At 38.7% G+C, this 16,749-nt stretch overlaps 1 protein-coding gene across 2 annotated transcripts in view; it reads right to left on the bottom strand.

Annotated features, from left to right (window-relative positions):
* Window positions 1-1,185: 1,185 nt before the first annotated feature.
* Window positions 1,186-16,749, bottom strand: part of DHX9 (DExH-box helicase 9) — a 63,392-nt gene continuing 47,828 nt past the window's right edge. For both annotated transcript variants that reach the window (XM_059147053.1, XM_059147054.1), the window contains 8 exons: window positions 14,480-14,640; window positions 13,618-13,729; window positions 12,863-13,024; window positions 12,644-12,771; window positions 11,047-11,276; window positions 10,576-10,691; window positions 9,696-9,896; window positions 1,186-7,522 (listed from right to left, as the gene is read on the bottom strand). In XM_059147053.1, coding sequence (XP_059003036.1) covers window positions 7,144-7,522; window positions 9,696-9,896; window positions 10,576-10,691; window positions 11,047-11,276; window positions 12,644-12,771; window positions 12,863-13,024; window positions 13,618-13,729; window positions 14,480-14,640 — 1,489 coding nt within the window. In that variant the 3' untranslated portion in view covers window positions 1,186-7,143. The remainder of the gene's footprint in view (window positions 7,523-9,695; window positions 9,897-10,575; window positions 10,692-11,046; window positions 11,277-12,643; window positions 12,772-12,862; window positions 13,025-13,617; window positions 13,730-14,479; window positions 14,641-16,749) is intronic.

Below are 16,749 nucleotides of genomic sequence, written 5' to 3'. Positions count from 1 at the left end.
AATTCACCCTTTTGAAGTCTATAATTTAACAGTATGTAGTTTATTTTTAGTATTTAGGTACCAACCATCATCACTATTTAATTCCAAAACAATTTGTTTTTAAACATTGTTTTTGATACTCTTAGTTTAGTAAGAAGCATCAGGTGTTCTAAGTAAGTAATAGAAAAAAATTTTATAGCCAATTCTGATTCATTCCCATTTATCCAGCTAGGAACTGGAATAAGGTAAGACAGCACTATAGCACGCACTGTATTAGACATAATTAGGTTCAGCTGCAACTAGGACATCCAAAATGAGAGATAATACAGAAATATAGAGGCGCCTGGGTGGCTCAGTCCGCTAAGCATCTGCCTGTGTGGCTCATGTCATGATCCTGGGGTCATAGGATATCAAGCCTTGCCTTGGGCTCCCTGCTCAGCAGTCTGCTTCTCCCTCTGCCCCTTCCCCTGCTTGTGCTCTCAAGTATTTAAAAAATGTTTTAAAAACCTGAAGTGTCAGAATTCCATCTTGTCTTACCATTGTATGGTTTCCATTCAAAATCACCACATGGGCCAAGATAGCAAGTTAGCAATAGTTTAAGCCATGGTTTAAATTCCAACCATGCAGCAGGAGAGAGGACCTTCCTACAATTACACACATTATTCCAACTTTCATGCCTCCCTCCCACTGGAATCTAATTACATGGCTCCACCTAACTACAACTGAAGCTAGAAATTATGTATTCTTTAAGAGTTAATCTTTAAGTTGGAGAGGTTATGTGTCCTCTAAAATAGGGGCTTCGGGTTTTTTTTAAAGATTTATTTATTTGACAAAGATCACAAGTAGGCAGAGGTAAGCAGAGAGAGGAGGAAGCAGGCACCCTGCCGAGCAGGGTGTATACATCCCAGGTCTCGATCCCAGGACCCTGGGATCATGACCCAAGCTGAAGGCAGAGGCTTTAACCCACCGAGCCACCCAGGTGCCCCTGGTGGATCATTTTCTAAGATACAACTAGTGGTCTTTTCTACAAAGCAGTACTTATTTTTGGCTTTAGTATATAAAAGGAAATAAACACTCGGGCTCACACACTTATTTTCCTTCCTCGATTTTTTACTTGATGTTATGTGTAATTTAGGAATGTTTGTCAAAGAAATCTCTTGATTTGAGAGTCAAATAAGGCATGGTTGTTCTTCAGTTTCATCAGGATTCTTTTTTTTTTTTTACACAAGGTCTTGTTCACTGAGTGACATGAGATAATTGCAGGTATTTTCATAGAGGCTTTAACAAGAACGGTCTTTCTATAATCAATTTAATGAGCTGTAAGGGGAGGCATTTTCCCTTCCAATCATCTCCCTCTACCTGTTTTCGGCTCCCAGAAGAGTGATGGACAAAGGATCTTTTGAGAGCAAAAAGAGCAAGCGCTTTGCATGAGCACAACACGCACTCACCGGTCACCTGCCTTCTGTGTGCTGCCGCCAGTGGTTTCCAACCAATTTCTTTTCCAGGCCCACTTCGAGTACGTTGTTTTCCCTATTCTCAGGTTTCTCAAGCACGCAAAAGCATGTAAGAAATTTAGTATTTCACATCTCCTTTACCTTCCCATCTCTACTTTCCCCTCCAGTGTAACAAATGACAACTTTAAAGATTTAACACCAATTTATCTTCTGTAGGCTAAAGTCTGACATGGGTTTCAGTGGCTTAAATCAAGGTGTTGATAGGAACTTTCTTTCCTGTGCGTTTGGGTAGCTGGTGGGGTTGGTTTTTTTTTTTTTTTTGCAGTTGTAGGATTTAGACGTTTCTCTGGCAGTTGTCAGCTGAGGGCTGCTCCCAGCTTCTGATGGGCAGCTGCGTTCCCTGGGTTATGGCTTCCTTCCTCCATCTTCAGAGGCATTACCAATTGATGGGAGTCCCTCTCTGCTTTGAATTTCTCCTGCCTGTTCTTCAGTCTCACCAAAAGGAGGGAAGGTTCTATATTTCTGCTCCGCCCTTCCCTTTTGTGTACATATCTGGCTTTCCTACTAGACTGTAAGTTTCAGAGTACGGACACTGGTCTTAGGAACATTACATCCCACACTGCATGTGCATTCCAAGTAGTAACTGTGTTAAATAACGGTACGAATGGGTCTCTGCCTATGCTACAAACAGGTAAGATTTACAATCCAGGACTTTCAAGTTGCTGGGATGAAAATGTTAGAGGACTCTTAAGGTGGAGACTGGACGAATCAAGATTAGAAGAGTGGCCTGCGATGTGGAATGAAAAGGGATGATTTTTAATCCCTTTTTTTTTTATGAGACTGGTGTGGGGTGAAGACTTCCTTTTTTTCCATACGACGCCAGCAGCAGCTAGGGTAGAGACTCAACTGTAGAGCAGAATGGGACCCACAATACTAGAGCCTGTTGTCGGTTCATGAAGTAGAGGCAGTGAAAATGGCAGGTGGCTACAGATCAAAAGACTGAGACATTCCTCTGGCAGCACAGGACACAGACAAAAGGCTCTGATTATAAGGAGCAAATTGCCATTCTTGGTGAGACACCTATCTCAAAGTGTTCTCTTCTAGACTGAACAGTTACAACCAGAAAGCACTGCACTTGAGGACAGGTCTAAATATTCCAAAGTATTGAAGTAAAAAATGAGAAAACTACATTAATATACTATGCTTTCAGTGACTGAACCGAATCAGGTGTTCTTAAACATAAACATATAGACAGGTCTCGAGTCTGTGAACTACTGAGATTTTAAGTAAATTTTATGTACCTGCCTTTTGGTGGACAGCCCATAGCTATCACCATATTCTCAAAGAAGCCTCTCAGTCCACGCTTACGACCACTGATTTGGGTAACATTTAAGTTTCCTTTCACATATTATTGTTCAACCAAAGTCGCAAACATATGTTGCTTTTTCTATGGAAAACTGATTTGTTCTGTAGAAAACTCAGGAAACTGTGTAACTCAGTATTTTAATACTGAACATTATGACAATATACATTTTTTGGTGATTTCAGATTTTGTGGCTGCATAAGATGCACATTTTGAAAATTTACCAGTAAAATTCTGAAGCCACTGATAGATATTATTAAAAATTCAAGGTTAGGGACGCCTGGGTGACTCAGTGGGTTAAGGCCTCTACCTTTGGCTCAGGTCATGATCCCAGTGTCCTGGGATCAAGCCCCGCATCCGGCTCTCTGCTTAGCAGGGAGCCTGCTTCCTCCTCTCTCTCTGCCTGCCTCTCTACCTACTTGTGATCTCTGCCTGTCAAATAAATAAAATCTTAAAAAAAAAAAAAGTGTTATTAAAAAAAAAAAAAGAAATTCTAGGTTATTTTGAAATGCTCAAAACTATTACTAATGCCAAAAAAATTTAAATTTTATTTAGATCAGAAGGTTAACCAAATCCTATTGTATTTCTTATTTTAAAAGTATAAATTTTCAGGGCACCTGGGTGGCTCAGGTCATGATCCCAGAGTCCTGGGATGGAGCCCCACATCGGGGCTCTCTGCTCCGTGGGGAGCCTGCTTTCTCCTTTCTCTCTGCCTGCCTTACTGCCTACTCATAATGTCGCCAAATAAATAAATAATTTTTTTTAAAAGTGTAAATTTTCAGTCATTTGAATAGTTACTAAAATATTAAAAAATAATCACTAAGTGTAATTATTTTAATTTTTACAGGTTCCAAGGAAAATACAGGTTTACTGGTTAAAGTCAGAAGTGTTAGACACTGGATTATACAAACAATTCCTTTATTACCTCCATACTTAAATTCATTTCTAGGTTTCAAGGAAATAAATGCAATTGCAAAGTTTGGAAATTCCTGAATGATCTCCCATTAACATTAATCCCAGAGTGACCAACTTGTTCTAGTTTCCCACCCTAATGAATTCCCATGAAGTAGATTCTTCCCAGGAAGAATTCCCAGGAGGTAGATTTAGTGAAATCATCACTAAAATAGTCTGATAACCTCAGTTTGCTCTGAAGGATTCAACAGTAAATTTTCCCCATGTGAGTCAGAAACCTTTTACACTATACCTAACAGGACAGTCCACAATTATCAAAGGCACACAAACACACTAAATAACACTCCTGTCTTCTGGCCAAATGTGTCTTTCAGGTAAATCCACTGGAAATCAAGAATCATATTTCCAGTCAAAACCAAAACCTATGTCAGTTTCAGTGCAATTCAAAATTTCATTCCTAGTGTCCTTTACTGCCCTACAATCCCAATTCTGCTTATAGAATCAAAGGCAAGGAAACCAACTGGCTTTCAAATACGGGATTTGCTACAGTTGATGTCCTCTTTCTAGTTGTCTGTGCTGATCCTAAGCTGACACACTGTTCATGTTCTCCTGGTCTGTGCCTTTGGCATAGGTGATGTCCCGAGGGTTTTATGTGCAGCTCCACAGCATAGGAAATCCCAATAAATTGCAGCCGTTGCTAACAAATACATGCCAACACAGTCTCTAGGCACAGAGAGCTCTTCAGCATGGCTTCCTGGAAATGGCACGTCAACTTAAGCTCCCAGTTAACTTTTTGACCTCTCTCTGGACCCAAAGGAAATTTACAATTCCCTTCTACATCACCCCCAGCCTCAGGCCTCAAAGAAAGCTGCTGGGCTGTCGCTGCTATAATCTTCAAGCTTCTAAGTACATAGTGAAGATGCCATCACATTCAGGTCCATTCTCATCCCTGCCTGAATTTCTAGAAGGGCAGACCCAATTTTCTCAGTGCCAACTCTCACTATACTGCCAAACCCCAATGTATGTGATGATCTACATATTCTTTCTTTGCAAATTCTCTCCCCCATACTCTCCTAAATGGGAGAGGGGTGCAATCAGCTCTCATCTTGGAAACACTTTCCAGTCATCTTGCACCTGCTGCAACATCCCTTTAACTGAATATTCTTTTTGTTCTAGGCAGATTACAGAGGAATGTTTGAGAAAGGAACCGTAACACATTGGGTGAATCTTCAGGTATTAATATGCCACAAAAAACTCCATGTGGTCTTCTGTCCCATAAGTCTGATCATTCTCTCGAAGGAATGATTTCTGGATATGATGTTATAATGGACTGACAATTAAAACTGACTTAAATTGACTTCTACTTACAGTGATAACAGTCTGATATTTATTTTCCTTCCCACTCCCATGTAAACAACTAGAAAACCAAATGATTTTTTAAAAATGATTTCTTAAAAAAAAACGATCTATATAAAGATCTTCATATGCATATGTTTGTGCATATGTATCTGAATCAGCTGCTTTCAGGAATCAAACAATGCAGGACTGTGATCATCAAATTAAGGGAAACAAATGAGACGAGCCCTATGATCACCCAGGCTTTCTGTGAAGGTATTTTGATAGATCATGGCATAGGAATAAAGAATGAAGCAGAGCACAAGCAGTCTCATGGAGCTGAAGAGACAGAGGCTGGTTGAGGGAGGATAGCTACGATTTATGGGGCAGAATACAGAAAGGAGACAATCACAACGAGAAGAATTAGAGAAATCTGCATAGGCACTTCCTAAGGTTTTTAGCCAAAGACTCAAAGATTATTAGAACTACGCCTAAGTTGTTCTTAAAAGCTTTAGAGAATGTAATTTGACATCTCTCTCCACCATTTTGGTCATCTTAATTTCTCATTTCTAACAAGTCATTGGAGAAATGAGCACCAGTTAAGCGAGGCATTAATGAATTTTTACTTTCTGTGGTACGAGTTTCCACAACGTGCATGAAAGGAGAGAGAAAGCATGGTGCAGTGACAAAGCTGGTAAGGAGAGCTGGTAAGGATGACTGAGGCTAGAACAGGAACAGAACTGGTTTAGGCCGGGAGTGGGGGTGGGGTGGGGTGGCAGTGGTATTAGATCTGAATGGGAATGTTTACTCTGGCTGTCAAATGGAGAAATGGATTGTAGACAGGAGGACTTCCAGCAGGAAGACCAGTTAAGAGGTTGCTGCATCACTGTACATCCAAGTTAATGAGAGCTGGAATAGAGCAGGTAGTTGGCTTACAAAAGCACAAATGGAAGGTGTTTTGGGAATAGAACTAACTACATGTGGTAATTTACTAAGGCTTTGGCAATTAAGTAGCTGAAACTTCCATGATTAAAAAGCAAAACAACAACAACAAAAAACCCTAAAAAACCACACACAGTTCAACATAAGATAGGGCAAAGGTTGAATTAGATGGTTTTCTTCAGTCTGGAAAGGAAATCTCAGGTGGAGATATAGATCTGAGACTCTGTAAGCAGGCAGGAATAATCAGCTGATCAACATTATCTAAAGGACATATAAAATAAGATTTTTGCAAAGGACTCTAATGTACAATGTAACTTGCCCAAGATAATTCATGTGTCCCAGAGCAGCTTTAAGATATGAGTCCACATCTATTAAATCCAACGCCTTTGTGACCTCTACTGTACTGTGCTAGATCTCAAATGAGAAACATGAACATTTATTGAACTATAAAATGTTATACATGTATAAACCTCTCTACTAAAATAAACTTGATGCATTAGTGACAATTCACTTACCTTCATTCTTCAACTAAACATAACCTTAATTCAAGAATTTTGTGGGTTAATTTTTAGGTCTAATTCAAATTAATTTTCAACTGCAAACTTAAAAAAGAGAATGCTTACATTGGTCTTAGATTTCTCAAAGACAAAGCTGGGAAAAAATAAAAATGTTCAGCCCTAGATCAAGTTTTATTAAGGGGTAGAGGTCCATGTGAAATTGTGCACTGGCCAGTATTTACTGGAAGAAGAATTCTATTTCAAGGCTATTTATTCTAAATACTAAAAGTAACAGAATAACGTCAACAACATGACGTGTAATGTCAACAATGAACTACATGGCCAGTATTTGGTATAATACTTTTATTTTCTATTGTATTAAACTAAAGCCAAGAAAATATCAAGTTAATTTTAAAGGCATATCTTTACTCCTTAAAGAAAAAATACAAACTGTGGTAGTTTTAGAATCAGTGTATTTTACATAATATAAACAAAAGCACTAATGTTATCTATATGCTTGGTTTCCTTAAACTATAATGAGCCACAAAATGGGTGGAAAATGGGTTTACTTACTGGCATCAAATAAACAACTTGGGAAAACAGGTAGCATGCATTTTTTTTTTTTTAAACTGTCTATGCATAGGCACTGACATAACAAGTTTTAATAGCCACCACCTCCCCCCCTTCCTTGTCCAAAATAACCACTCCCATAGCCCCCTCTAACACCCCCTCGCTGGAATCCCCCCGTTCCTCTGTAGCCTCCTCCACTCGACCCTCTGAAGTCTCCTCCGGAGCCACCTCTATAGCCACCGCCAACACCTCCTCTGTAGCCTCCGCCATAGCCTCCGCGGTAGGAGTTGGAGCCACCAGCATAGCCGCTGCCGCCGCCGCCGCCGTAGCCTCCGCTACCAACATAGCCTCCAGCCCCTCCATAGCCTCCTGTGCCATAGCCTCCACCCCCGTAACTAGAACCTCCCCGTCTATATCCACCTCCATTGTCGTAGCGAGCCATCTTGGGAGGACGTGGACCATCTCCATACCTAGGAGAAAAGTACAAAATCTTCAGCAAAGGATCCTTAATACAGCTCAACTGGTCATAAAATATAAACAATCCTATTTGAAAATTTAATACATAAAGAAAATGAAGCCAGGTGCACAAATATACACTAAAATGAAATAAATCTGTTACTCCATAGTAGCTACACAATGCATCGACTGTAACCGTCTGTTTTTCTAAAGTTCTTTCTGGTTCATTCTCCAAAATCTTCCATTTGGCAGTATGTCCTTACAACTTAAGATGGAGGGTTTGCTTTCACTGAGCCTCAGCTACGCAGCATCCTACAAAAGCAGTAACATGTAAGGAAGAGGCTCTTGGGGTTGGCAATGCTATTTGATCTTTATCACCAGGTATGTGCCTACATTAACTCTGAAATACATTTTTTGAACCATGCCAGTGGTGGTTTGTTTACACATAAATGTTCCATGTGGCAAAAAAAGAAAATGAGGGGTAATGAAAAACTGCCTGAATCAAGATGTCTCACTTAACAACGCTAACTCCGCATACCCCAAACTGCTTATTCTTCCTACGCAGCTTTTCTTACAGAGCCTAGCACTGTGTATTCAGCAGCTGTCCCAGTCAGAAATACAGCCGGGATCTGTCTTCACTCCTTCACTGCCCTGCTCCCCCCATTTCAATCCATTACCAATTCTTCCTACTAACGGTCCTGCAAACTTGCCTAATCTACGCCTCCCCATTTCAATTCTCCCTAATGCAACGCAAGCCACCGTTATATTCACGCATCCTAAACGCTTTCCTGTATTTATCCCATACTTTCTAGGTTCTGGACTTTGGTCCTTCACAGAGCAGATTACATGTGAAGCCTTCTTAATCGCCATCCCTCCTGCCAAAAGTAATCTCTTCTAAATATATATGAGCACCACATTTGTATCTGCCTATGACATTTTTTTTTTTTTTTGAAGACTCCTCAATAATTCTCCTATATAATTTAACCCACTGGAAAACCAAGGTAGAGCAGAATAAATAACAGCACTGTTTCAGGAGCCATTACTGCCTTAGTTTGAATCCGGTCCCACCATTCACTAGCCATATGGCCTTGAGTCTTAACTTCTGTGCCAGTTTCCTTATTCAGATTAAAGCAGACAAGAGCTACCCACATCATAGAGAGATCAAATATTAAAATGAGTTAATATCAGAAAAGCACTTAGCACAGTGCCTGGCACACAATGAATACTATTTGTATGATTAATAAAATTTAAAAAGTAAATCGTTTATAGCAAAATGGGACCCAGAATGTCTCATGAATTCTAGTTCTATATATTAAAATTATTAACAGTTTACAACTGAAAGCAGTAAATGATCCTTAAAAGGGAAATTAAAGAATATTTTTGGATAATTAGAAAAATTTTAATATGTGTATTAGACAGTGTTGTTAAACGCTTAAATTTTGGGGCTGTGATCATGGTATTATAGCTATGTGCTTAAAAGACACATGAAATATACTGATGTAAAATGTCATAACCTCTGCAACTTAGTCACAAATGATTAAGAAAAAGGAAGTATGTGTGTGCACACACATGTACGAAACGAAGTGTCACATAATGCTCACAATTAGTGAGTTTAAGTTATAGGACTATATGAGTGTTTACTGTTCTCCTCTTCGGTCTTCTCTGCAACTATCAAATATTTCCAAATAAAGAATTGTGAGCAAAGAAAGATTAAAAATGTGGAAAAAAGCGAACCAAATAAAACATTCTAAGAATTAAGAGAAATTTTATTCATCTTTAAGACAGTCATATTCTTATATTTCCCTACTAAGATAAACCTTGAGGCTTTTCATTTGAAGAAGCAACTATTTAGCCCATCAACATATTTTCATTAAAGATGGCAAAACAGAACTGTGGAAAGAGAACCGTCTAGGCTCTGTCACTTTCCTGTCATGTGACCCACCCTGGACTTTGTACTTTCAAGGTCCCTTTCAATCTCCAACATGCGCTGATATACTATTAACAGAGATAAAAGTCAGTAACATCCTTCTTTCTCTGTGTTTTAACCAGAATTAAATTCCATATTCAATGTTTGTCTAGAATTCTAACTTAAATAAACAAGGCCTCTATCAGCTGACTATGGGAATTTTAGGCCAGCAAAGGTCACCATCTTCTGCTTGGTTCAAGGAGAAGTTACTGTGTACTCACCGTGTACTGCCAATCATGAGGTTGATACCAGCAGCTGAGGGCCTAGAGATCTGGCGGATCATATTTAGCATATGTTCATTTACAGGGTCCAACTGGCTGATGATATTAGGTTGTTTGGTTACTTCAACAACCAGAGCCTCCATGGCCGCCCGGAGAGCAGTGATGCAGGCAGCAGCCTCATGAGAGATTTGCAGTCTGATCCTAAAACAGAGAAAAACGATAAAGTACAAGAAAGGTACATACAGCAAAAGACCACGGTCTCTCAATTTCACACACGGTAAGTGATGGAATAAATTTAACTCTCCAGACTTAGGGAATCACAGGTACGAAGAATGATAAGAGTCTTACACTAACTTCTTAAAACACACAGCTGGCTACTGGCATGTACTGTAAACCAGGAAGTCTATCAAGCAAAATACTGTTAACAATACAGATCACTCAGCTTCCAATAAAAGAATGAAAGACGAGACTCACTTTGCTGGAGTTTTCGGGAATACAACTGAGCCTACTGACGGGTCACTAAGATCTATTACATTTTTGTCAGGTGGTTACTACAGGCTTACCAGTAGTCTCTAACCAACAGAGTTTATAAAAGGAGGACCCAAGTTCCAGTTAAATTCCAATGCCCTAGGGTAGTATGCATGGGGGCAGAGTGGCTTCAATCCCTAATGCATTTGTTTCCACCAGTATGACTTACCACTGAGTATGAACTATACTACCAAGATATACCATTCTCCAAGAAAAGACAATGTTATAAAATCTCATTTATGTCATGAAATTTGTCATGTTTATCTCACAAATTAAGTTAGATTAACAGATGAACCCTATCAGACCTCAATTCTAAGAATGCAGTTTGGAGTTCACATCTGAAAATCCATACCAGTCATCTACAAGCACAATCTGCCCATCAGACTGGACTTTCTTGGAGGCAAAGAGAAGCAACTGCAGAGGAGTGACTAAGGTCATGCCTTTAGCAGAGATGGCTCGGGTTCGAATCTGTAGACAAAAAAAGAGGCAAGAAGAAACAGATGACATCCCAGCTGCCAATCCATGGCCATATAATGATAATGAACTATGTTTCAAAAATTAAAACTCATGTTCCCACTGCACATTAAGTAACGACAATGTAGATTTTCAACTAAGTTTTTCCTTGTTGGTGGGTGGTAAGGGGCAGAGGGAAAGGGAGAGAATCTCAAGCTGGCTCCATGCTCAGCACAGATCCTAAAAAAGGGGACTTAAGATCATGACCTGAGCCAAATCCAAAGTCAAATATTTAACGTACTGAGCCCATGAAGGTCCCGCAACATGAATTTTTCTAAACTGAAACTTTTTTTTCCCTTCTTCTTCTTACCTTTTCACCAAATACAAAGAAGGGAGATGGGTACTTCATGTCTTGGCTGCTAAAAGGACAATTAACAGACGACTTGTGGATAAGGGCATTACGCCCTTCAGTGGTGAGAATCTTTCTTTTTTCCTTATGATAGCACACATTAGGGTACACACCAAAAGCCAGGAGAGAGATAACAACATCCAAATTGTTATCTGGTCCAGTGTTAGTAAACACTTGCGTCAACAAGCAATCTGTAAGAGGAATGGCATAAAAGTATCAGATTATCTGGCTAATCTTCATATTGCATTTAAACTAGTTAAGAGAATTAGGACAACTGACTCTTTCTCACCTTTCTTGCACCCAGATTAATTTCAAGGAGAAATTCTGCAAAGTCTCCACCACAAGAAGACTAAAATACTTGCATTCTCTTTTAGACTCAGCCACAACACAAGCCTGGAGTGATTACTTAAGACAAAAAGGCACCCCAGATACCTCCCCCAACCCCCCATTAATCATCTACACACCGAGTGAGTTAACCAATAGGTAAACAAAGTATTCCATCTGCTGTTCCTAAACAGCTGTTCTTTCTAAAGATGGAGCGACAATCCAAGGGGAGCCCACTGGATGAGAGCTAATATTTTTACCCAGACTATGCTTTAGGAGTATTTCTCATCATGATTTGGGAAGTATGACCGTGACCACTAAGAGCATGGACATATTCTGTGCTGGACAAACCTGAGTTCTAATCTTACCACCTCCTAACTCCTTACCAACTCCGAACGAACCTGGTACAGTAATTTAAACTTCTTTGTTAGTTTTCTCTTCTATGAAACAAGGTAACAATACCTTTATCTCAGGATTATTGTGAGGATTCTAGCATACAAAATATGTCCTTCCTTCTTCCTTGATTTTGATAAAAAACTACAAACTTGGTTTACAACAGAGGAAAACATTTTGTCTGTAAGTTATTTAGATCATATCCTTTTAAAATCTGCCATCTTGCCCAACTATACTCTGTCCCTCAACTACATAGCTCTTTCTGGTTATGTGCTCAAATTCCCAATTTTAGGAATTTTAATCTAGCTGGAGAACACAAGTTCAATAGCTCAACTAATATAAGAAATAAACAGCTAGATAATAGTCTCTTCATCACATTATCCAAGCCATCTTATTTCCCGGCACACTAAAACCTTACTTAAAGGCACTTAAAATTTAATACGGTAAATTTCACGTCTAAACATGAACATGTGGGCAGAATGATCAATCACTTCACAAACCACTATTTGAGGTTATTCAACAAACTGCTTATTCTACAACTGCTAAAAGCTACACCTGTTCTTCATAAGATAAGAGATTAAAAAAAAAAAAAAACTAAACATCTCAAGGTAGCACAATTCTTAAAACATGTATTAATCATCTGTGTAGCAGGTTACAATTTGAGCATCACAACCTTTTGCTTCCTTTTCAATCTTTTTTTAAAAGAATGAATAAATGTGAAAATCTGATTATCACAGAAAAAGCACAGGGTCTGAAGTCTGAAGCTAAAATACCCTGCACTGCCAAGTGCATGTGCTACATAAATGTCACTTGATAGAGCTTTACAATGTGAGAGTCCTACCTTCTGGAAATCCAGAATTAATCAGAATCTCTTTGAGCTGAACTTTGGCTTCCCAGGTCATTCTCAGTGTAGCCATATTGAGTCTTTTGTGCTCACAAAAGCGTATCTCTGCTTCTTCTCCACCCATTCTAAAATAGATTAATAAACAATCATTCTCTAATACATTAAAAACTCGAGACAGTTCTCACATCTTACAACTTTCTTCTTTCAAACCCATACCTAGCATCATCCCAAGCTTGGAAGACTGATAAAAGGGCCACATGATCAGAAAATCTGTTTCCGGCAAAATTTCGATGAATATAACCGAGTCGCTTTCCTTCACTAATAAAAGGCTCTGGAAAGCAGGTGGCGGCAGAGATGGTACAGACAGCATCTCCCACGCTGAAATAGACAAGAAAATTCAGTCTTTTCACACTCTTGTTCCAGCAGTTCACGAGCAATACTGTTCACTGTGGGCCAGAGTCTTCACTGGCTATGATATCCCTTTATTAGCACTGAGACTGGCTCAACAAAGTACTTTTACAGCTGCACTCTTCAGAGGCGGAAAGGGAAAAATAAATAAGGAGCTTTGATATTAACGGACATATATTTAGCATAAATTATGACCAAGTATTTTATTTTCCTTTCCTTATTCTCTTTCCCATCTTCTCAAATCTCTAATCTTCAAAATTTCCTGATAAAATACCTGTTTTCCTAGTGCTATTTTTCTTTCAAAGACAACTACTTATGCTCCTGAGACGAACTGCAATTCTGTTGAGAAACTTGTGCTTTCCCCACAAGTTAGACCCAGCTGTCCATTTACTGGAACCATGCAGTCTTCCCATTTCATTCTTTCCTTAGTATCTGAAGTATGCCACTTCTATATGTAAGAATTTAATTTTTTCTTCTGAGCCCATCCTGTTTTTATGGGGAGGGGAATAAGATTCTCAAATTGTTCTACCATTTAAGTATCAGCAATAATAGAAAGCACTTACTAGAAAATACATCCCATTATCATCATTTTGCCAAAACGAGGCTCAATGGGGAGTTTAGCCAGGATTCGTCCCAAAGGAGTCAACTCATCATTGGCATCTAATGCATCAAGTTCTGTGGGGAGATTATTTCTTTGTGAGCAGAAATAGTAACAAACACCCCTTTTAACTGAGGCAAAGATGAAACACTTTTTTACAGGTTAAGTTTTCATTATCTGTGAAACCAACTGCCAGCACCAAGCCCATAGCCAACAATTCTCCTCACTCAAAAACACAACAAAACCAAATTCTGGAGCACCTGATAGGAAGCAAGTACTAGAATTAGGCCCTGTAGATTGTAAACTGAATAGTCCACGCAAACTCTATACATACAAAAACTAAAGTAACAGCATAAGTACATATCCCCTAATAAGTCTGATATCATCTACTGATAATTTTTAGAGAAATGAAATCTGGACAGTAAAAGTCCAAAAGTTCACACAGCAGATGAACACTAGATTCAAAATTCAAAATCAGATTCCCCTGGACAATGCTCTTAGTTTTTCCCATGATATCACACCCCTTCTACGACAAGATTAGAAAACACAAACAGATGTTTTTACAGATAAAAGACTATATCATGATTAACTCATATTCTGATCGCTAAATATTGGTTAATAAATGACATTTTTTACCAAAAGAAGACCTGTCTTAGCCCTTTCTTACCTCATTTTATAAAACCGACCACACCAAGTATGTAAGGCAACACTGGAAGACTTCCCACAGCCTGCTGCTTGTATCCTGACTCATCAGTTACATGCTAGTTGTCAGGACAAGACAAATGGCACAATTAACACGTTGTTAGGTAGGTCTGTATTTTAGGTACCTCTAAGAGTGTGCTCCGCTTCGATCACAGCATCCAAAGGCGGCGGTTCAATCGCCTTGGCCAGGAACTGTCCAATTCCTCCCAGACGCAGAAGTTTTATGCTCAAAGCAATTTCATGTAATGGTGTTCGGAACATCTCAGGTGTCATGTGGGTTTCGAGCCTAAGTGAAATAAAGCATAAAATAACCATCCACTCTGTATATACACATCTGTTTAATGAAATCTTTGCAGAGATAATCAGGTTTATATAGCTGTCCTTCCCTCATCCTTTTACAATTATCAAAGAATGTTTTGTATTTACTATAAAGACTCTTTAGACAAGACCCTCTTAATTGCATAAGCAGTGGTTTATGATTTTACAATTATAGCTTGATGATATTTTTATCTGAGGGTGAAGGAAAATGAAAAATTATCCCAAATCCTTACTGTTATTACCCATACCTATTAATTTCTTTGGGTCTTGCCTGCTGACAAACATGGGTTAAAAACAGTGGCTAGATACAGCAGAGGGGACAGGGTGAGGAGACAGGCAAAAATGGGTGAAGGGGAGGGGAAGATATAGACTTCTAATCATGGAATGAATAAGTCAGAAGAATGAAAGTTACACAGAGAATATAGTACTATAAAAGTGCTGTGTGGTAACAGATGGTAGCTACACTGGTGGGAAGCACAGATTAAGGTACAGAGTTGTTGAATCACTATTTTGTACACTTGAAACTAATGTAACATCAGATGTCAACTATACTCAAAAACAAACACCTCCCCCACCCTGAAAAATGGTAGTAAGACTTTCTGTGGAGATTTGGGCCAGTATTAACATTCCCACATCACCTTCCTGTCCTGGTTCATAAAATCTAGTGCTACCAAAAAGGATTTTACAGATCATCTAACCCTTAAAAATTTTAATAATAAAATTTCTATTACAAATTAATATTAACAATGATAATAGGTTATATTTACTGGGAGCTTACCATGTGCCAAGTATTGTTCTCAGTATTTTACAATATTAACTCATTTAGTTCTCAAACAAATCCTGTGTTTGGCATTATGCTATCTTTCATTTTCAACTGAAGGAGCACAGAAAGTTAAATAATTTCATCTCATTTTACAAAATGGGGAAACAGAGACCTACAGAGTGTAAATATTTAGGTTATGTGACAGAATAGATACAAACGGTATTAAAATCCAGGACTCTACATTTTGCGGGGTGGTGGGGTGCTTAAAATCATAACCCTCAGGATTGAGACCTGAGCCAAAATCAAGAGTCAGATGCTTAACCGACAGAGCTACACAGGCACCCTAGGTGCCTATGTTCTAAATTTCTTAATTCAGACTTATTGGCTATACACTATTCATGATGAGGATTCATGGGACCCATTTAGAGATGATTCCAACACCTCTGGCAAGACTTAGGTCAGCTTAAACAAGATTTACATAAATGAAGACAGCATTATCTGTTCCTCATCGTATAGAGAAAACAACAAAAATCCTTCATTATAGGTCTATTCGTGCCATTAATTAGTAGATGGCTTTCACTATAAGATGTTAGAGTACAGTACTTGTTTCTTTAGTTCAGGGGACAATCTAACCTTTAAAAAGTAGCTATCTCCCAAATGTTGCAGCCAGTCTCCTGAGCTAACTTCTGATGCTCAAATAAATTGACATTTACAATTATCAGAGAGCCCTAACTTACCAGTATAAAAGCAAATCAACGTTTCCTTGGTTTTTCTGCAGTGCATTATATACATGTGGTCACCTAAATTAAGTCTGTCGCACAACACTTCACTGTGATAAATACACACATGTATAAAATCCCTAACTCTATCTTTTGGTCAATTGGTTAAAGCTAACGCACCCATGTGGATATCCAGAAACACGTAACTATGCATCTTACATCTGTAATTCACAGAGATAAGGACTTTTTTTTTTTAACCAAGAAAGTCCCAAACACAAACATTCCCCAACAGACATACAGTAAAAATGGAATTGGACAAGGTATTAACAGACTTGGATTTCAGTCCTGGAAAAGTCAGCTAAGTGCCTTAAGTTTTAGTTTCCTTATACAAATCATGCCCTCTATTTCTCAGGCATAGGAGGAGGATCCTCTGAGAGACAGTGATGTGTTAACATTGGGGGAGGGGTGGGAGGGGAAATTTTCTGTAAATACAAAACTATTTTTTAAATGTATTTTCCCAGAAGTTAACCATTCCATAAATATCAGTAATCCTAAAGTGATATAAGTGGAACTAAAATAATGTCCATATAGCCTC

Source organism: Mustela lutreola, chromosome 14, assembly GCF_030435805.1.
Source record: "Mustela lutreola isolate mMusLut2 chromosome 14, mMusLut2.pri, whole genome shotgun sequence".
Taxonomy (NCBI): Eukaryota; Metazoa; Chordata; class Mammalia; order Carnivora; family Mustelidae; genus Mustela; species Mustela lutreola.
Note: the sequence above shows the minus strand (reverse complement) of the source record. Positions and strands in the feature narration are given on the sequence as shown.